The sequence below is a fragment of the Podarcis vaucheri genome (genome assembly GCF_965113315.1).
Source record: "Podarcis vaucheri genome assembly, chromosome: 1".
Taxonomy (NCBI): domain Eukaryota; kingdom Metazoa; phylum Chordata; class Lepidosauria; order Squamata; family Lacertidae; genus Podarcis; species Podarcis vaucheri.
This window is the reverse complement of record NC_138759.1, coordinates 136,896,734-136,918,080: the sequence shown is the minus strand read 5'-3', so window position 1 is coordinate 136,918,080 and position 21,347 is coordinate 136,896,734. Positions and strand designations below refer to the sequence as shown.

The window sequence follows — 21,347 nt, the reverse complement described above, 5'->3', positions numbered from 1 at the left end:
GGGTTCTGTCTAAGCCTGAAAACGCCATGTTTGGGGATAGCCTTCCTCTAGCTAGTGTCCTCCAGGCTATTTATATTAGCTCTGCTCAGCATGGACAATGGTCAGGAATAATGGGAAGTATAATACAAACACCTGAGAGCATTAGGCTGGACAACTCTGCTTTAGGAGGGTAACACACTTAGGTAACACTAGCTATGGTTTTCTTCACGGTTATTGATCACAAATGTTTGTTTTTAAAGGGTGTTTTTTATCATTATTAGAATTGATTTTGATTTTTAAAGGAATCTTCATCTTCCCAACATTAAGCAAGGGAGTATGTTCCTGATTAGATCTTTCTTTCCAAGCACCAGAAACGCCTTCCCCTCCTTGCCACCACAGCGCTTGAACTGCCTTTCTGCCCACACCACCCAGATCAATTCCAAGTCAAACTCAAATTTCTTCACTGATCTCTGGGATGCTGTGGAAGAAGCAGAGACCTACATTTCCCTCCCCCTGCACCTCACACCCAGTGCTTCCTCCTGCGCAAAGTTTCTCATGCACCCCAGAAAGTCAGGTGCTCTTGCTTAGAGGCTGAGAGAAACAATCCCTCAAAAACGCTCCTTCACTCCTCCATTCTGGTACTTCTAATAATTTCAGGATCTGTTTTCTAGCATCTAGTAAAGTATGATGGATCTAAGAAATTAAAACTGGCTGTCAACTGAGGTTGAAAATAAAATGAATGGAACTGAGCCTTCAAACACATCCCGTTCTTGGTCCTGAAAATCAAAATCTTTAAGCATGTTTCCCAAACCCTTATCTTCACAATGAGGCTTAGAGTCTAGTGCTCACTGAGACAGTAAATCTCCCTCTAGGCTGTACTATTTTAGAATGCAGGTGGACACAGGTGGACACAGAAAACTAGTCTTCTTCCTTTTTAATTTTTTATTTATGCATGTTCACAAACTTAGTATACACATCTTACATTTTCATTCTCTTATTTCTTTTAAAGGACTTCCAGCTCCACCTCTCCATTGTTCTTTTTTCTTCTTCTTCTTTTTTTGCTGCATATCCTTTTTATGCCACCCAATTAATTGTATATATTTGCAGTAGTGTTTTTGACTGCTGTTCATATTTCTAACCCTTCTTGGAAATTTATTCTTTATTGTATCTCTTTAAATACATGGTAGTTTTCTATCTGTAGATCTGTAAACTGGTATAGCCTAGGCACAGATTTACTTCTTTGTGGAGAACAAGGTCCCAGTATAGCATTGCATAGCATTCAGAGCTGGCTCTATCATTAGGCAGAGTGAGGCAACCACCTCGGGCAGCTGGTTATGGGTATCATGAAAGGATAGCAAAGTGATAGTTCTTTTATTTATTTTATAACCAGAGTGGGGTACTTGTGGAGTTTTCTACCATAAGTGCCAGAATAACGTGTTGGTGTTTTTATTCACCATTTTGGGTTTTACTTTGGTTTTATTCAGCTGCTGTTTTATTCTGTTCTATACATTGAACTGATGTATTTTTTCTCCGTATGATTTGGTTTTAACTTTCACTGTAAACTGTCCAGAGTCCAATACCATTCGTATGTCACTCTCATGACAAGATAAGTTCTCCTGCACATGCTGCCTTACAAGTCCTGACATACCCCATACTACACGCCACTATAGTACACTTGTTGACTAAAAACTCAAAAACTGAGAATAATTCTGCAACACAAATGTCAGGGAACTGACATCAGAGGAAAGGGAGGTGGTAGGGCTCCCAGAGGCTGGGAGAGAGTCAGCAGCTAAAGCAGGGACCAGCAGGGGGAGCGAGGGGTCTCTGGAGGAGGATCTCAGGAATGCTGAGAGAGACGCAGCAGCCAAGGCAGGAACTAGCAGGGGAGAGGGAGGGGTGAGAGACACGTCCAGCGAAAACAGCGGGGAGGTGTCAGAAGCAACCGTAGGGAGACCCATGCTTCGCCGGAAGCTGCCACGTCGTGAGTCCAGGAGACGCGTTTCCGTTAAGGAGCTTCTTTGCTGGAAGCGCTTCCGCAGGCAACCACTGTCAGACTCTACTAGTGACTAGAGCAGACATGTCTGAGGAGCTCTGTCACACACAGAGGTTTGTGGAGCCGCACAAACTCTGAGGGAGCACAATTTTAAGCACAAGCAGCTAATCATCCCATCACAGCAGTCTGACAGTCTTTGTACGCTGCCTGTGCAAGAGAAAGCATCATGAGCGACCCAGCCGGAGCCGGAGCCGGAGGAGCAGGGGGTGGAGCTGGTCCAAGCTTGGAAGAAAGTTACCGAGCATTGGAGGTCCAACTTGCGCTGCAGACGGCGAGGCTCGAGGAGAGAAGGGCTCAGGATGCAGACAAGAAGGGGAGAACCACGCAGTTCCCCAGAAAGGTACCAGGATTGGTGCAGAAGTTTGGGGGGGACCCCAAGGATTACCATGCCTTTAGGACAGAGATGCAATATGCACTTAATGTGCAGTTTGATGAGTTCCCTGATGAGGAATCGCGAGTTGCTTTCGTAATTGGGCATCTTGAGAAGGGGGCGCGGGACTGGGTTCGACCCCTGATGGCAACGCACAATGACATCCTAAAGGACACTATGAAGTTCTTTCGTGCAATGGATATCATGTTTTCCAGCGATATTGAGGAAGGGGTGGTGCGCAGACAGCTAATGGCTTGCAAGCAGGGAAGCCGATCTGTCCGTGAGTACTGGACTGAATTTACCATGCTGATTCACAGATTGGGGTGGGATTTATCGGCGGCACCCATTCAGATGCTATTTGAAGAAGGTCTTTCTTCGGCTGTGAAAGACGAACTGTCCCGGAGCCCCAGGGCGGTGTCTATGGATCAGCTGACCAAATCTGCGCTGACCATAGGAGCGCGCCAGGAGGCAAGAGCCTTGGAGAGGCGGGAAGGGAGAGGGGAACGTTGGAAGGAGTTCCGCATTCCAGACATTCCTGAGCCAGCTTTCCCGCCGGCAGAGCCGATGGAAGTTGGAACAGCCCGCGCGCGCGCAGTTTCAAAGCCCAGTGAGGGGGCTAAGAAGGAGGGAAAAGGGGCCCGGAAATGCTATCTCTGCCAACAGCCAGGGCACTTTGCCAGAGTCTGCCCCCAGAGGAAGGAATGGCAAGGGATGGTGGGAGCTGTTGAGGGGGGAGAGCAGGGAGAAACGGAGCAGGTAAAAGCCAACGCCTGGTTGCCACAGTCGGGGCACTGCAGCCAGGCCAAAGAGCAGTGAAAGTGCCCGTGCCAGAAGCTCCTCAACCTGCTATAGTGATTGAAGTGTCGCTAGAGCTGCAAAATGGACACCCCCTAAAAATAAAGGCGCTGTTGGACTCAGGCAGCTCCTGCAATTTTATGAGCAAGGAGTTTGCTGCTGAACACCAGATACAGACGATCCCTTTAAGCAACCCCCTTCAGGTGACCACGATCGATGGCAGGGAACTGTTGGGAGGAGGAGTCAGCTTGCAGACCGTCCCAATGATAATGAGGGTGGCAAGGCACACAGAACTGATAGCGTTTAATGTGGCCACCTTGGGAGGCGCTCCCATTATTTTGGGAATGAGCTGGCTAGCCCTACATGATCCGCTGGTGGGCTGGCATCAAAGAGTGGTTTCCTTTGGTTCAGCACATTGCTTAGAACACTGCAAGGGGGAAAAGGGTTCAGCAGGGGCCCAAGCCACCCTAGCAGGGACTGAAGTAATGGAGAAGGTGAAGGTGCCACCACAGTATGCAGATCTCAGCGACGTGTTCAGCGAGAAGGAAGCTGACCAACTACCCCCGCATAGGCCCTTTGATTGCCAGATCAATTTACTCCCTGGAGCACAGTTTCCTGTAGGCAAGTTGTATGCCATGTCAGACAGGGAAATGCAGGAGTTGCGAGAGTTCATTGACAAGAACCTGAAGAGAGGCTTCATCAGAGAGTCCAAGGCAGCGGGGGGTAGCCCAGTGTTTTTTGTGGATAAAAAGCACACGGACAAGCCGAGACTTGTATGTGATTTCAGGCGGTTAAATGCAGTGACAGAGCCGGCGGCTTTTCCTATGCCCAGGATTGATGATATTTTGACCAGGGTGCGGAAGGGAAAGATTTTTACAAAGCTGGACCTAAGGGGGGCGTACAACCTGATACGTATAAGGAAAGGGGATGAATGGAAAACCACCATGTTCACCCCTTTGGGGGCATTTGAATACCTCGTGATGCCTTTTGGATTACAAGCAGGCTCCGCGTGTTTTCAATCGTTCATGAACCACGTACTGGGGCCTTTGCTCTACAAGAATTGCGTGGCCTTCCTAGATGATGTGTTGGTGTACTCGGAGAATGAGGAGCAACATGTGAGAGACGTCAGAGAAGTGTTGAGCAGGCTGCAAGCCAACAGGCTGTGGGTGAAACTGGAGAAGTGTCAGTTTCATACCAAGGAGGTGGAATTCCTGGGGTACCGCCTGTCAGACAAGGGGTTGGCCATGGATCCCGGCAAGGTTCAAGCAGTGCTGGAATGGAAAACACCCAAAACCAAGAAGGATGTGCAGAGGTTCCTAGGGTTTGGAAACTTTTATCGTAAGTTCATCCGAAACTTCGCCCACCTGACGGCGCCCATCACGGACTGTCTCAGCAGTAAAAAGAAGTTTGTTTGGACGGTGGAGGCGGAGCGAGCGTTTGAGGAACTGAAAAGGGCCTTCGCCTCTGAAGAACAACTTCTGCATGTGGATTTACAAAAAAAGCTGAGGGTCGAAACAGACGCATCTGACAGAGCCATAGGGGCGGTGCTTCTTCTGCAGCCGGGGAAGGAGGAGTCAGAGTGGCGACCGTGTGCCTTCTTTTCGCGAAAGCTGAACAAATCCGAGAGGAACTACACGGTGTACGACCGGGAACTTCTTGCTATTCATGAGGCTTTCCGGAGATGGAGGCACCTGCTAATTGGGGCACAACATAAGGTGCAAGTGTGCACGGACCATAAGAATCTAGAGTATTGGAGAACTGCGCGAGTGCTCAACCAACGGCAGTTGAGATGGGCCCAGGAGTTCTCCAAATTTAACTTTGAGATTTGTTACGTGCCAGGCCCAGAGAACGTTAGGGCGGACGCTCTCTCACGCAAACCTGAATATTTGGAGGGGGAGGGAGCACCCGAAGAGACCCATGTCATTCCAGAGGACCGCTGGGTGTGTGGGGCGGCATTGGTGGGGCAAAGGGAACTGGTAGAGGGAACGGTGCAGGATGAATACGCCCAGGACAAACTCAGGGGTCTCAGGAGGGAGGGAGACAAACCCGGGGGTTTTGAGGAGAGAAACGGGGCGTTGTACTACAAGGGAGCGTTATATATACCTGAAGGGGAATTGAGGGAAAAGGTACTCAAGGAACTGCACGATAGCCCCACAGCAGGGCATTTTGGGCAACACAAAACCATGTGGCTGGTTACCAGGGAATTCTGGTGGCCCAAGGTCAGGGAAGATGTGCGGGAGTATGTGAGAGGGTGTGACCAATGCCAACGAGCCAAGGGGGAGAGGCGGGCACCGACAGGTTTATTAGAACCACTACCCACGCCTGAAAGACCATGGGAAGCAGTGGCAATAGATTTCATGACTGATCTGCCAAGGTCCAGAGGGAAAACAGCCATCATGGTTGTGGTAGACCTGTTAACCAAGATGGCCCACTTTATAGCCTGCTCACATGCGGTCACAGCAGAAGAAACCGCTAAATTGTTTGTAGAAAATGTGTTTAGGTTGCATGGCGCCCCCTTGAGGGTGGTTTCTGACCGAGGGAAACAATTTACTTCCAGGTTCTGGAGGAAGCTCATGAGGTTACTGCATGTAGAGGTTAATTTCTCAACTGCCCGTCATCCAGAAACCAACGGGCAGGCGGAAAGAGCTAATGGTGTCCTCCAGCAATATTTGAGGTGTTATGTGAATGACAGAGAGAATGATTGGGTGGAGAAGCTGGCGTTGGCAGAATTTGCCTACAACAATGCAGAGAACGTGTCCACGGGGATGAGCCCCTTTTTGGCTAATCACGGGTGCCATCCCCGAGCCTTCCCAGGGGGGGAAGGGGAGAACTGGAGCGTTCCAGCTGCAGAACAGTTCGTTGAAGAAATGGAAGCGATCCATCGCCAGCTCCAACTTAACTTAAACAGGGCTAAGGAGGAATATAAGAGGCAGGCAGACAAAAACAGAAGGGAAGGTGAAAGCCTTAGGGTGGGGGACCAGGTGTGGCTGTCCACTCAAGGGTTACCATTCAAAGGGGGTTGTAAGAAGTTAAGACCCAAAAGGCTGGGCCCATTTGAAGTCACGCAGCAGGTCAACCCAGTGGCTTTCAGACTCCGGTTACCGAACCACATGAAGCTGCACCCAGTGTTCCACAGGTCGTTGCTGTCACCGTATAAAGGGGACAGAGAAGGGAGGGTCAATAGGGGACCAGCTATGGAGGAAAAGGAACACAGCTACCATGTAGCGGAGATTCTCGATTCCAGGTGGAAGGGAGATCAAGTAGAGTATTTGGTAATGTGGGAAGGGGAGCCGGAGTCGGAAAACACCTGGGTCATGGCAGAGGATGTAGATGACGAGGTTTTGATAGAAACTTTTCATCAGAGATTCCCTAGTAAACCTCAGCCAATGGCGAGGTTCCGGAGGGAATACTTTGCCACCACCGACGAAGAAGAAGAGTTGGAGGGGTTCTCTGATTCCGAGGCGGAGGAGGATTCAGCGAGCCGTAACGAAGACCGATGGAGGGAAATGTTCGAGACATCTGAAGATGAAGAGGATTCTTTTCGGGGTTTTAGCTCCTCACCGCCCAGAGGAGAGAGTAGGGGCGGGGGGGAAGGGGGCCCTGGAGGGGAGGTGGATGTCAGGGAACTGACATCAGAGGAAAGGGAGGTGGTAGGGCTCCCAGAGGCTGGGAGGGAGTCAGCAGCTAAAGCAGGGACCAGCAGGGGGAGCGAGGGGTCTCTGGAGGAGGATCTCAGGAATGCTGAGAGAGACGCAGCAGCCAAGGCAGGAACTAGCAGGGGAGAGGGAGGGGTGAGAGACACGTCCAGCGAAAACAGCGGGGAGGTGTCAGAAGCAACCATAGGGAGACCCATGCTTCGCCGGAAGCTGCCACGTCGTGAGTCCAGGAGACGCGTTTCCGTTAAGGAGCTTCTTTGCTGGAAGCGCTTCCGCAGGCAGCCACTGTCAGACTCTACTAGTGACTAGAGCAGACATGTCTGAGGAGCTCTGTCACACACAGAGGTTTGTGGAGCCGCACAAACTCTGAGGGAGCACAATTTTAAGCACAAGCAGCTAATCATCCCATCACAACAAAGTACATAAACTATGATAATTCTAAATTTGACAGCGAATTTGAGTTTCCTCGATACAGAGTTGGGGGTGGGGGAGGGCAGGGATTGGCACATAATAGGTAGGAGCTGATTATTCCAGTAGCAGAGTGCTTTAAAGTTCTGAATGAACATATCCTGAAAATAACTTACATAAATTAGACTTTGGAACCGCAGGGCTTAAACCTTGATGCACACATCAGGTAGAGGTTCAGGATAGGTAGTGGATTGTGCCCCCATCTGTGCCCCTTCCTGAGGGTGAGCCCCTTCCTGTGGGTAACATATTTTGGATCTGTGCCCCTTCCTGGGGGTCAGGCAGTGTAGGTGAGGAGACCCTGGAGATTACCTGTGCCATTGCCCCTTAGCCATGACAGAGGCAAATCCTGTTAAAATTTAACTTTACAAGCTTTGCCACCATCGCAGCAAAATGACGGTGGTACACTGATAGGACCCCTTCCTCAGTGTGGCATGGATAGCCCTGGCACAACAGCAGATCAGGGAGAAAGGAGAGGGGAAAGTATTGGTGACAGTGGGGAGGAAGAGGAGAATGGAGGTGGGGGTACTTTGCCCCTGGAGACGCAAAGTGTTGAGGCAGCTCTGAGCCACTCTCCTTCTTATAAAGTATCTGGAATGATATTTTCCCACAGTGAAAATAGACATTACATCACCAGCTTGAGTTTTACATAAGTATCAGTTCTGAGGAAATTATTTTCAAAGTGACATATTTCACTGGGACAAAAACTGCATGTCTTCTTTTCTATTTTTAACATACCTAAAATCTCTTACTTCTGCCCTTGATGTTTATGGGCTAGTGCTGCACTATTGAGGACTGCTGTTGTGGCAGAGTTTACCAAATAGTGGTATGCAGTTTAAAATGCCATTGTTGATCATATTATTTATTTATTGCAAGAAGAGGCATCAGCTTAAGGAATTACATTATGCATTTTAACAATTGTCCACTGGAATGTTACTGCTTTTGCCCACAGAAGTCGGGAGCAAAATACAATGTGCAAAGCAGCTCTAGATGTCAAGGTTCAATACGGTGGAAATGTGTTGACAGGGCACTGTATAGTTAGGAGAATGAGATGGAAGTCCTAAGCACAGCTGCAACTCAAGTTAGTAGGAAGATGCTTTGATGCACAGGCTATTTTATGTGTGAATGTTGCAAGGGAAGCACTACTCTGTCATTTGTAGAATGTATATAAAATACACATTGACTCCAAAATCTCCATTTAGATGGTGTGGAAGGGGAAATATACCAAGCTGAGGCTTAGTTGCCTGGAGCAAAAAAACAGCAGGTGTAACCTGGCTATCTTCTGCAAGCATAGACAACATGAATGACTCTGGCCCTCTAGGTAAGAGATGTGGGGTCTCCAAAATATGTAGATGCCTTCTTATTTCATAACACAACCCATTTCTGTTTGTTTTGGGGAGGGCAGGGAGGCTGGTCATGCCTAAAAACATTAGGAATACTGCAGTTACAGTCTCCAAAGTAATCCCCTACTTTACTGTGTGGAGATCTTGAGAGACCAGCTCTGCTGAGCTGGGTTGTTGGTATACGAACGTCTAGCAAACAGTGGAAATTGGGAGAGGAGTGTTATTGGGTGCTGCTGAGATGAAATGACTAAATCATGCTCAGGTGAGGAGCAAATGGAAGTAAGGGTACTGCATGAGACGCCGCCAACTGACACACCAGCAGACACATGACAAACCACCACCCCACTTCCAAAAATGTTCTAATGAGCTTCCACACTAGTGGTTACCGAAGATATACAATGGCTATTTCTCCTGATTGGATTCCCCACAGTAAGGCGTCATCTGAATTAAACATACCAAAAAGAAGAAGTGCAGAATGGCATTTTGGTGACAACAGTGACAACATCATTTAGTCACTGCAAAAAAGTCACTGCATGAGCAGCACTGATTCCACAATAACCTCCTGCCTGGGAGTGTCCCAAGTCTGCACTAGTTTTTTTCTCATCCAGGGAGCAAAGCAGCTGGGTAGGGTTTTTAGCAGACAAATGTCCAATGTAAAAGTATTAAGTAGCTCCTATCCCTGCCCCATCAAATTTAGACACCTTCCATGGGGCAGTTATACTACCCCCAGTTTATTATTTTAAGATTACCCAGCCCTCCATCTCTGGTAAGCAAAGAAATGAAGTCCATGGTCCAATTCTTTCTAATAAGGAGATGGGAAAATTTGGTGATACCTTCCACTCTGCATAACCATCTTCCTCTGCTCTGGAAGATGTCAAACCTGTCATGGCTGTGATTAGCTGGAAATTGCCAGACTAATGTGGGTTCTGAGCCCTTAAAGATGAACTGTAGCCATGCAGTTTATTTGTCCCTGTTAAACTCCCCAACTGCAGCTAATGCTGGAAGTGTCCAGCAGTGACCATTGAGACCAAGTTCTACACTGTCAGTTTGGATTAAGTGTAGGATTAGTTAGAAAAATATTCTGGTATAGTGTTTTACTTCAATATTGAATTGCACAATTGCTAATTCTTTTCTTTTTTTAATATCATGCAGAGACCAGAAACTATTAGCTAACAGGAGAAGGATCTTGTTCAACTAGTTTCATGCTGCTACAGGCACTGTTCCTTGTTCCTACAATTCTAGGTGAGCCTGCAAAATAAATAGCTTGCTCTATGTGAGCGTAAATTGAAAGAGAGATGCTGAAGAAAGTATTAAGAAACATTCCAGCAAACAGGTTATACCAACCTGACCTGGAATATAGTAAATTCAGATTATCTCTTAAGCGTTTTTGATTTCACACACATGCCAGTGTCATCCAAAAGGAGAGGGTGTGGCACCTCTACGCTTCCCAAATTATGCTTAGAATCAGTGCATAAAGTCCCCATTGACAAAACCATCACACAAAATTGGGCACCTGACTTTGCTGACAATAGGCAGATTGGGGAGAGGTTGCAGTAGACAGAAAACACCCTTCTGGGACAATGGTATCTAAGAAACTATTAAAAGCTTTTTCTTCCCAGAGTACGTTTAGCCCAGAAAAGAGGAGATTGAGAGGAGAAATGATAGTTATCTTCAAATAGCTAAAGCTTCTAGACATAAAGGACCTGAGCCTTTTCGACAACAATACAAAACCCATATCCATCTTTAAAGGGGGATCAAGTTACTCACAGTTTGGCTGGGCTTCTGGAGGAAATCTGGTTCGTATGATGGCCATAAGGATGAATAAAAACACAGGCCATGCAATTAATGTGAGTGACCAAACCTGTGAGAGAGAAGCAGGGGCAGCGTGAATCCTTGTTAAATGGTTAAAAGGGTATGTCAGTAGCATAAAAGGAAAATCTGTTTAACAAAGCAACTCACACACATATATAAAATATCAGCTTTCCAATTCTCTTTCTACCAGAATCCAATGCATTCACCAATAATCACTAGAAACCTTATTTGTTTGTGGTCATACTTGTCCTAGCCTTCAGTGGTGGGGAATCTGCCTTGCAGAGAGAAATCCCAGGTTCAGATAGAAAGCATCTCCAGGTTGAAAGAAAAAGTTCTGTCTGAAACATTGAGTGGCTACTGCTCACCAGTGTAGATCATACTTGGTTAGACCAATTGGACCGATAGTCTCACGGCCAGCCCAAGCAATTTGGGCACCTGAGGCGAACCACAAAATGGTGCCTCCCCCTGCCACTACAAGGGAAGAAGGGGTGAGTGAAGATCTACATCAGGAACAAGGGGGGAATCGAAGCAACCTTCACCGATGGTTGAAGTGGAGTCAAAGGCTGTTGCAGGGCTGAAAGGGGCCTGTTCTGAGTCACACTGGGCAGGTGCAGAGCCCAGGAGACCCCAGACAGCAGCCCCATAGGAGTGGGGGAGACAAGCTGAGCTTCCTATTTGCCAAGAGGCCACTGCAGAGGTGGCAAGCAGGGTGGGGAGGCGCTGCCAAGGAGGCGGCAGATGGGTCTCCAAGGAGCATGCAGCAGCGACAGCAGCAGCAGCAGTAGGCACTGCGTTTCTTGGCAGCTGGAGCCAGAGGAGCAGCTAGCTGCTCCAGCAGCCAGGGCAGTGCCTGCAGCGAACGTCCCAGGGGGATGCCACCCATGGTGAGCGGTGGGAGTCCCAGGGGGCGGGGGGGCGATGTCAACCCCCTCGGGGATGACACCCGGGGCAGACCACCTCCACCGCCCCCCTTCCTCCACCACTGGCTGGAGCTGCTACTCCTGTGGATCCTGCTGCCTGAGGCCTCTTGGGTGGGCTGGCCCTGAATGGTCTGACTCAGCAAAACATAACTTCCTAAATTCCTAGTTCCTCTTCAACCAGCCTGATTAATATTCTACAGCCCTTTAAATGTGCTTGTAGGAGGGGGGTTATTGTTTGTTGGTTTTCTTTTAACTATTTCCTTGTGTTTTACCTTGTATTTTGGGACGCGGGTGGCGCTGTGGGTAAAACCTCAGTGCCTAGGGCTTGCCAATTGCATGGTCGGCGGTTCGAATCCCTGCAGTGGGGTGAGCTCCCATCTTTCGGTCCCAGCTCCTGCCCACCTAGCAGTTCGAAAGCACCCTTAAGTGCAAGTAGATAAATAGGTACCGCTTTATAGTGGGAAGGTAAACGGCGTTCCGTGTGCTGCGCTGGCTCGCCAGAGCAGCTTCGTCATGCTGGCCACGTGACCCGGAAGTGTCTCCGGACAGCACTGGCCCCTAGCCTCTTAAGTGAGATGGGCGCACAACCCTAGATTCAGACACGACTGGCCCGTACGGGCAGGGGTACCTTTACCTTTACTACCTTGTATTTTATTCTGTGAACCGCCCCAAGAGCTTGTGATGAAAGGCAGTATATAAATCAAATAATAAAATAAATAAGTGAACTAAGTTCATTCTAGGCTCAAATAAGCCAGGCTTTCATAGAAGGTTCCCCAGGGAGTCTCAATCCTTGAAAGCACTGGTAAATTTTAAACTAATTCTATAATAGTTTTTGAGATATTATTCTAATTGAACAGTTAGAGGATCAGTGAAAATCCCATATTTTCTTATATTGCTACACAGCCTGCAAGTAATTCTTATTTAATTTACACCAGCACATGGCAAATCAACTCTTGGGCCTCTTTTTTTTATCACAGGGACCTACAAGCAATGCAAACTGATTTTATATAGGCAGAAAAATGTCTCTGAAAATGATATAGAACTGTTAAGCAACATTCATAGAAAAAGAAGTGGAAGCTCCTGGAAATAGTAGCTGGAGCAGCCACTGAAGCCGCTTCAATTCACTTGCAATGGATCAAAAACACCCTTTTCTTCCATACTTATCATGGCAACAACAATAATATTTAAACCGTGCATCTTCACAGTAAAATAACTTTGTGCACATTTTCTCAGTTATTTTTACAATATCCGTGTAAAGTAGAACAGCATTATTACTGCCCCATATTGCAAATGTAGGTGGCTGCTAGCTGGTACTACTCATACTTCACTTATGTGTTGAAGCAATAAACCATGAGTCTCCAGCTCAAAGCTCAAGCTCATATCACAGCTAATTACAGCTTGTATATTAGTTCCCAAATGTGTCTTAGCTGTCTCTTTCCTTTGGTTGGGTACACTTTATTCCAATCCTTTGCTTCTCAGGTGGTTTTCTAAAATTTTACAAGATTTTAGGATCTATAAAACTAGATGTACACTGGAAACTGGGAGCTTGAAAATATCCTTGTTTCTAAAGCAGTTAAAACTTGAGCCAGGCATGCCACATAGACGAACTCTGGCCCTCTAGGTGTTTGGGACTGCAATTCCCATCATCCCTGACCACTGGTCCTGTTAGCTAGGGATTATGGGAATGGTAGTCCCAAACATCTGGAGGGCCCAAGTTTGCCTATGCCTGCCATAGGCCATATATTGAGGGAAGGCCAAGGGAATTATGGGAAATCATCCTAGTGATAGTTTTAGCTTTCTCCATGCAATGGGCTAACTGAATTGTGTGAACTGGAAACTCATGGATCTCTGGGACCCTGTACAAACCAGAAGTTACTTTTTGTTTCTTTGGATACCAGATGAGTTTCCAATTAGGAGATAAATGAACTTCACCCATCAGGAAAGAAAGTAGTGAAATATATTGTACAATCAGGCCTTAATTTACAAAAACAACAAATCAGCCAAGAGATTTCTTTTGTTTCAAAGAATCTACCAGACTTTGACATGACAGAACATGTTATAGATTTGGAAGGGGACCCCCCCAAAAAAAAACATTAGAAATTAATAAATGATAGGATTTCGATTAGCTGGTATGTGAAGGGGGGAAATACCGTATTTTTTGCACCATAACACTCACTTTTTTCCTCCTAGAAAGTAAGGGGAAATGTCTGTGCGTGTTATGGAGGGAATGCCTATGGGTGGCATGCCTAAGGATTTTCCTCCTCTAAAAACTACGTGCGTGTTATGGTCAGGTGCGTGTTATAGAGCGAAAAATACGGTATAAGCTGCAGAGGAATTCCTGGGTTACTCTATGCAAAATGACTTGGCCAAGCTAGGGCCATTAAGAAACATTACAGGGCCATTGGGAGCCATTGCCAATGCAATAAAACTGTCCTTCCTCTTGCCTGGAGGTGTGAACAGACACTGGGGCTTTGGGAGGTTGGCAGGGTAACTGGGTATGAGGTAAAAAGAGAGTTTTTAGAAGGGTGTTATGGGAAGAAGAAGGAAGAATAAAGACTGGGATTCATCTTGGGCAGGTTGGCTGAAGGCTGGTTGGCTGTGCTGCTGTGGGGGACAAGCTCCTCATGCTGTAAGATCTGGACTCCCTTCATGCAGAATGAAGGTGTAAATAGGTGAATAAACCATATTTCTTAAAGCTATGACAGTCTCCACTGTGTCTCAATTCTCCACAGGAATACAGACCCTGGGTGAGTGCCTGGAACCCCATAGAGTTTGGCAGGGGGTGGGGAGGCACCCAACTTTATACATAGCAACCCAGTCTAACTCAGGAATTCCACCCCAGTCCACCCCAGTCTTTCTGGTACTGAGTTAAACAAAGCAGGGTGGGAGGGAGGTTTATGGGAACCCTTTTGTCTCCACTGAAAATGTGACAGCCTTTCGGGTGTTTTTTTCATGCCCGCTCTGAAAGACAGCCAAAGGGAGGGAAGAGGGAATTTGACTCCCTGGCTGGAGCTTGAACAACTGGGCTGTTAACTTCCTTGACCATCCCAGTTGCCCTTTGTTGACCAGTTGCAGCAAAATGTGCCATTAGGAACTTGTCCACATTTCCGCTTGTCCATTGGCTAGAAAGCATGTTGTTTCACTTGCGGAGGAACCTCCCCATAGTTCAGATGTTGCTTTATGCTCAAGCAACTCTACATTTTACTCTTTTATTGGTTTATCATGTCATACATGCTCAGGGAAGGGGAAATCAACAAATTAAAAAACATGGAAAATGTTTTAAGGCACAGGTATTCTAAGGAAAATAATAAACGTCTTCATTATGGTCATAGGACCCATTTTGATTGAAACACACAGCACAAATGAATAACCAATCAATCACTTGCTCAGTAATATATGGGACTTTGTCTCAGTGCCCCAGTAAACTATTCGGAAAGTGGTGAATTATATAAAAGTTGCAATATGGATGTGGTTTGCGAGGGGGCAGAATAGCAGCGTAGTGCTGAGACTACCCATACAGAGAATTTTTCTGCTCTCTGTGATAGCTTAAATCATAGAAACAGCTCTAGATTCGCTTGATTGGCTAGATGATGCAATCAGGGTGGCTTGCAGGAAACTGCAGCCTTATAAAATCAATAACAACACTGCTACAGACCCACTTCCCCAGCCCCCACCCCACTGGATAGCGGAGCAGACATGGCATACAAAGGCCAACAAACAGGTGTGCGAAACAGCTGGCAGGCATGGCTGACGATTAGATTGGGCAGCGGCACTGCAGCTGCTGGAGCATAGACTGCAATCTTTTTCCACCCAACTTACTGAGATCATGAAGACAGTAAGATGAAGCATAATGTTAAAGTAAAAGTTGCCATATAAAAGTACATATGCTGATGTTTCGGGGACTCTAGTTTTACATGTGACACAGCAGCCCTGTTCTGATGTTCACCTGAAGGCGCAAGGGCTTAAAACATGGAAGGGGGCTGGGGAATGCACACAAATTCCACCCAATGTCCCCAGGCATGCGACTCTTCTACAACTCCCACCATCCCCAGCCAGTAACTTACTGAATGGCAGCAAGGAGAGTTAGAGTTCCGCAATATCTAGAGAGCCACAGGTTCCTCATCCCTATACCAAGCAAATGATTTTCTGCTACAAATTAGAATGAGTATCAAATCTGAAAGCAGGTACAGTGGTACCTCTGGTTACATACTTAATTCATTCCAGAGGTCCGTTCTTAACCTGAAACTGTTCTTAACCTGAAGCACCACTTTAGATAATGGGGCCTCCTGCTGCTGCTGCGCTGCCACTATTTCTATTCTCATCCTGAAGCAAAGTTCTTAACCCGAGGTAATTTTTCTGGGTTAGCAGAGTCTGTAACCTGAAGCGTATGTAACCTGAAGCGTATGCAACCCGAGGTACCACTGTAGTAAGAATTAGTGGGCATAGCAATGAGTGATTTTATAAATCTTAAAAAGGATACTTATTTATGCAGTAACTGAAGATCTGGTGATTTTTACTTTATTACACCCTTAGCAGACTCATACCTGACACTGCTCAGGAATTCTAAGAAACAGTTGGAGTGAGAGTTGTTGGATTCTAAAGTTAAAAATCTGTCTAAAATGTATAAGTTATTGTTGGAGTGGCATACAAAGGATGAGCAAGTTAAATCAGTGATAATAGATTGGGCAAGAGATGTAGGATATAACATAATGTTTGAGGATTGGGAAAGATTATGGAAGAAAGGGGTTAAGTTCACTGCATGTACAATGTTAAAGGAAAATATAATGAAAATGATGTATAGATAGTATTTGACCCCTGTCAAACTAGCAAAGATTTATCATAACTGTGATAATCTTTGTTGGAAATGTAAAGAAAAGGAAGGTACTTTCTATCACATGTGGTGGACCTGCCCCAAGGTGAAAGACTTCTGGGAGAAGATTTATAATGAATTGAAAAAAATGTTGAAATGTACATTTATTAAGAAACCAGAGGCCTTTCTTCTTGGAATAACAGGTTTGGAATTGCCCAAGAAAGATGTTAAAATATTTTTGCATGCCACTACTGCTGCTTGAATTTTACTAGCTAAGAAGTGGAAAACACAAGAAATACCAACTGTGGAAGAATGGCAGATGAAGATGATGGACTTTTCGGAGCTGGCCGACCTGACCGGAAGAGTCTGCGACCAGAAGGAGGAGGAGTACCAGGAAGAATGGTCGAAATCGAATGATTATTTAGTTAAATACGTTAAGTTAAATTAATTGGGAAAAGCTTGCAATTGCCAGTTAAGCTTAGGATTTAAATAAGTAATATGATGAATTAACATGTTTAATGCTGAATTGGGGAAAAAGAATGATGTTAAGTGATCAAGTTAAGTATATAAGAATTTTGATTTGGAAAACCGTTAAAATGATATGCATTGAAACCCAACCAGGAGGATACGAGGTAGTCACTTAACAATGTTAATAAGATTAGTTTTAATAAGGTTTGATTTTTGTTTGTCTGTTTAGTTGTTAGTGTGTCTATAATTTTGTGAAAATCAATAAAAAAAATTGGGGGGGGGAGGAATTCTAAGAAACAAAAAGTTAAGTGCTGCTGTGAAATCAATGGTTGAAATCAGTACAGTTCTGAAAGGTTCAGTCTGCCATCTTGTTTCAAAAAGGCACTCGATGGTATCCAAACATACACAAATCCCTGCTTCTTGCACTGTGTTATATTTCGATCTCTGTGTCACAGGGTGTTTTTGCATGAGGCTTAAAGCAGCTCCCCCATCAAATGGTTTTGTAACGGAAGCATAAAGCCTACACTAGCTAGAATGGTCATTACCATTACAAATGCCTCTCTTCTCCATCAGCAATTATTCCATATTTATATAAATAGTGGGAAGGCTCAAAGGCTAGCCAAGTCTCAAGTCTGAAATTGCTCAAAAAATGACTCAGATGGGCCTTGGGACCTTTTTATATAGACACTGAAAGAAGCCTCTGATTCAAAAACCAAAATATTCCAATTGCCCAGGCAAACGCATTATGTGACCCATGAGACCAGCAAAATAACTAGGATGAAATCAGGCCAAATATTTATTGACAGAAGGCAGCAGGGTAAGGGTTGGCATGGCATGGGGTCCTGGATTAGTTCATCATTCCATAAGCCCCACATTGAAGGAATGGGTCCACCAGGTTTAGACCATCCCAAACCTGTTCCACGGGAGTTGGCCAGTGTTGAACCTTGCCGTGGTGCAAGCCAAGCAATAAGGTTTCTCTGGGCAAACAGGGTGCAGATTCCAACCAGGCAGATACCCCAACCCAAACTTGGGGGTGCCATGGTCAATCCTCCCCTCAGACCCCTTATGGGGGGCCCCTATACTGTGTTGACCCTGTGCAATGCAATTGCTCAGTGAAGGTTCTCTAACCCAGGGGTGCATGGGAGTGAAGCTCTGAGCTCCAGGGGAAGCAGTCTTACAGTATATAAGCTTTGCAAGGTCTCATGGGACATTGTTCAGAGAGGATACTAGGCAAAACCTTGCCCAGTATTTTGCTCAGTCTATGGGCCACAACAGCCAGGAAAGGGCACCCTGCACTTATTGGGCACAGAACAAGGCCTGTGCATGTGCAGACTTGTATGCCCCTTACCCAAAAGAAGTTCAAAGTGGCTTAAAGAAATATAATCAAATCAAATCCACAAAATGCATGAAACAGCCATTATTTTTTATTTTTAAAAAATCAACAAAAGCAGCAATTCATATAACCAAAAGCCAACAAAGCAACAAATGAAGGCAAAAAAAACCCCAAAGGAAACATAATCACAACAGTAAAAATTCTTCAGCTGACAGCCTTCTGCACTGGTTACTGATTTGCTGCCAAGCTCTTAACAACTTGGGACCAGTTTACCTACAACATTGCCTTACCCCACGTGCCCAGTCGACCTCCTCAGTCAATGGACATAGTGCCCATTCTGCATCTGTAAGTATTCAATGGTTTCATGTGGCAGCATCAACACTTTGGTTCCCCCTGCCTATTGATATCAGGCAGGCACTGTATTCTTTTTGGTGCCTGATGAAGACATTCTTATTTGGGCAAACCTACCCAGAGGCTTAGAAAGTTTGTTTCCATCTATTCTATTGTGGTTTTAACTTCCTGTATGTTTTAAATTACAGCTTTAACTTTTTAAGTAACAATTTTATTGTGTTGCCTTTTTTATAAACCAGTTTGAGGTTTCTTTCTACAGTCATGTGGTATCTAAATTTTATGAAATAAATATATTATTAAACAAGCCATAAACTATCATGTCTTCATGAATCTCAACCATGAGGGCATCATTCCAAATGGTGTATTGTTACCAAGGTGGCAATAGTAAGTTTTATTCCTTGGACAGCCCAGGAATCTGGAGCTCAGGTGATGGACTGAGCATTCAGAAAGGAACATGTGGAAGAAGGTGGTCCATAGAGAAGAGGGGTGGGGAGACCTTTTTGTCCACCAGGCCAGAACACTGTTCAACAGTTCAACACTGTTTGACAGGTGGGCGGGACAATCCACCTGTTAATCCTGATGTCATTGTGATGTCAGATGTCTGAGAGATGAGCTGTCCTGCCCACCCACCCAAAGGTGGTGGTGTAACTCAAACTCTATTTTAAAGGCTTGCCTTCCCTCTGCCAGCCACCAGCAGCCCCACCCTTGAATGGAGTTTGGTGTAATTCACATTGGCTTATCTCCCCAGAGGCATCTAGCCGGCTGAAGCCGGGGTGGGGTGGGGAAGAGGAAAAAGAAAAGGCAGCTCTCAGAATTCCTGCCTTGGCACACACCTCCACCTGCCTGCTCATTGTATCTGTCCCATTGAGTCAGAATCCCCAAAGGGTAGAGCTGATGCAGTCAAACCACGGCAGATGAAAGACTCTTCGATATAACCGACTGCCACATATTTAAGGGGCAACATTAGGACCAACAAATATCACAAGCAGTAGCTCTGTTGAGCAACAATCCAGAGGGGGGGATTATAGAAGAGAGGGTTTTTTTTAAGCCTTCAGATGGCAGAGTGCTGAGGGGAAAGTTTTGTGAATGGACTGTGATACACATCAACATTTGACAGGGGAGAAAGATACCCTGATTTTAAATAAAAATGGCAGTGTTCATTGGATGAAAATCAGGGAATATGGAGCTGAAAGTCTCCTAGCCTTCTCCCAACATAAAAAAAAGCAGACGGATACCTGCTGAAATGGTTTTAAATTTTAACATATCTCACTACATTAAACTACCACCCAGGAAGTAGATTTTAATGCTTAGTTGTCATCACATTGTATGATACAAATGCTCACAAACTGCCAAGTTTCTTGAGGGAAATTACGGAGAAAGTTTTGCATAATCCTGGCAGCCCAATTTGTATAGCTATGAAGTAATTTTCCTAAAATCAGTCCATGGCAGCTCCTGCTCAGAAAGTAGATGCACAGGTACAGTCCTAAATAAGTACAGCACTAAATAGGTATACCCATGAAACAGGTGCAGTGGAAGCTAAAAAGTCATGAACCAATGAAAGGCAGACCCCCTTGATTCCTCAGGGTGTTTTTTTCTTCCTTTTGTAACTTTCCCTCCAGCTGAGGTTGTAGGTAAGCGCTGCTCCTTTTTCAGCCTCAACAAGCATTTGGCTCATGCGTAAGGAGCATGGCAAGCCTGGTCGACTTCTGCACACACACAGCAGAAAGAGATGGGATATGGTGGCATAATTCCCAGGAGGTAGAATGGTCGGTATCGCTTCTGACTGCAAGTAATCTTTGACTATTCTTCTACATTTTTAAAGGGCAAGCAGTCTACTGAAGCGAGACTCCAGCCCAGACCTTTGGCTGCTCTGCTAGTTTTCTCTTTGCAAAGGGTATTTTTAACAAACGTGAGCATTCCTAAGCGTGACCCGCCACCTGCAGCCTACAGTCGAGCAGCCCTTTCCAACCCTTCAACTCACTGCCACCTCATTCTGCTACACATGTAGACCAGACCACTCAAGTATCCCCACTAAGGAACAAAAAGTCAACAGAAATTTGAGCAGGCCAAATAAAGGCAACTGCGACTTTGCTTCTGTTCTGAGGCAACACACCTTTGAACGTGATCTAAAATGTAACACCTCCACATTCCTACTCAGGGCTCTTCCACCAGCAAATATCTTCCACCTTAATTTTTATTTTTTATTTTTTTGGTCAGTGTCACAAGCCATTTCTCAGTCTGAACCTGCAAAGAATACAAGGTTTTCTCTCATTTTATTCTTATTTCTTAAATACTTACTTTTTGCCGTTTGATGCCCAGCCAGTTCTTCCACAGCAGCACCCGCAGGTGCTGGAATAGTGAAGCCATCCGTGGAATTTCCCCCCAAAGCCAACTGGTTCAGTCGTCTCTCTCCCCTCCTTGAGGTGTCCAAAAGCTTATGCTGCGGTGGCCCACCACTCTGAATGTGACCTTTCTCTGCGCAGCATAGCTCTCAGGAGCTTGCTCATCAACCTGTCACTGCTCTGTGCACACAGTTGCCGTTCCTTCTGCAATAGCTCCTAGCAAATGCAACAGGTTATTCCTCCAATGAGGAAGGAATGGGAGCAGCACCAGCCAGTACAATCTTGAGTTAATTATAATATTGTCTCCCTCTCTTTGAGCTGCCTCCAGTACCTGTGTGATAAAAAAATGGGTGGCATTCCAAGATGCTTCTGCTGGGATATAAGCAGCACACCTTTTCCCCAATTAGGAACTCCCTTCCACCTACACATATTGCCTGCAGAAGATAAGTCATAAAAGAAAAGGAGCCAGGAACCAGCTTGACAAGCCAGTGTGGCCAGTCTCACTCTTTTGCCTGCTTTCCTATGCACATAAATGTGGCAGGGAGTGCTGTAAAAGAGAACAGGGACTCTAACTTTTGTCTTAAAACAAAAACAACTGTGGTGGCCCTTCCTAGGGATGTGTGTGAATAGATGCTAGGATAGTTTCAGCT

General features: G+C 45.8%; 1 protein-coding gene across 1 annotated transcript in view; it reads right to left on the bottom strand.

The window, feature by feature from the left end:
• Positions 1–20,928, bottom strand: part of ABCA12 (ATP binding cassette subfamily A member 12) — a 138,821-nt gene extending 117,893 nt beyond the window's left edge. The window contains exons 1-2 of the mRNA XM_082219734.1: positions 20,654–20,928; positions 10,429–10,522 (exon numbers count right to left, since the gene is read on the bottom strand). Coding sequence (XP_082075860.1) covers positions 10,429–10,522; positions 20,654–20,722 — 163 coding nt within the window. The 5' untranslated portion in view covers positions 20,723–20,928. The remainder of the gene's footprint in view (positions 1–10,428; positions 10,523–20,653) is intronic.
• Between the last annotated feature and the right edge of the window lie 419 nt (positions 20,929–21,347).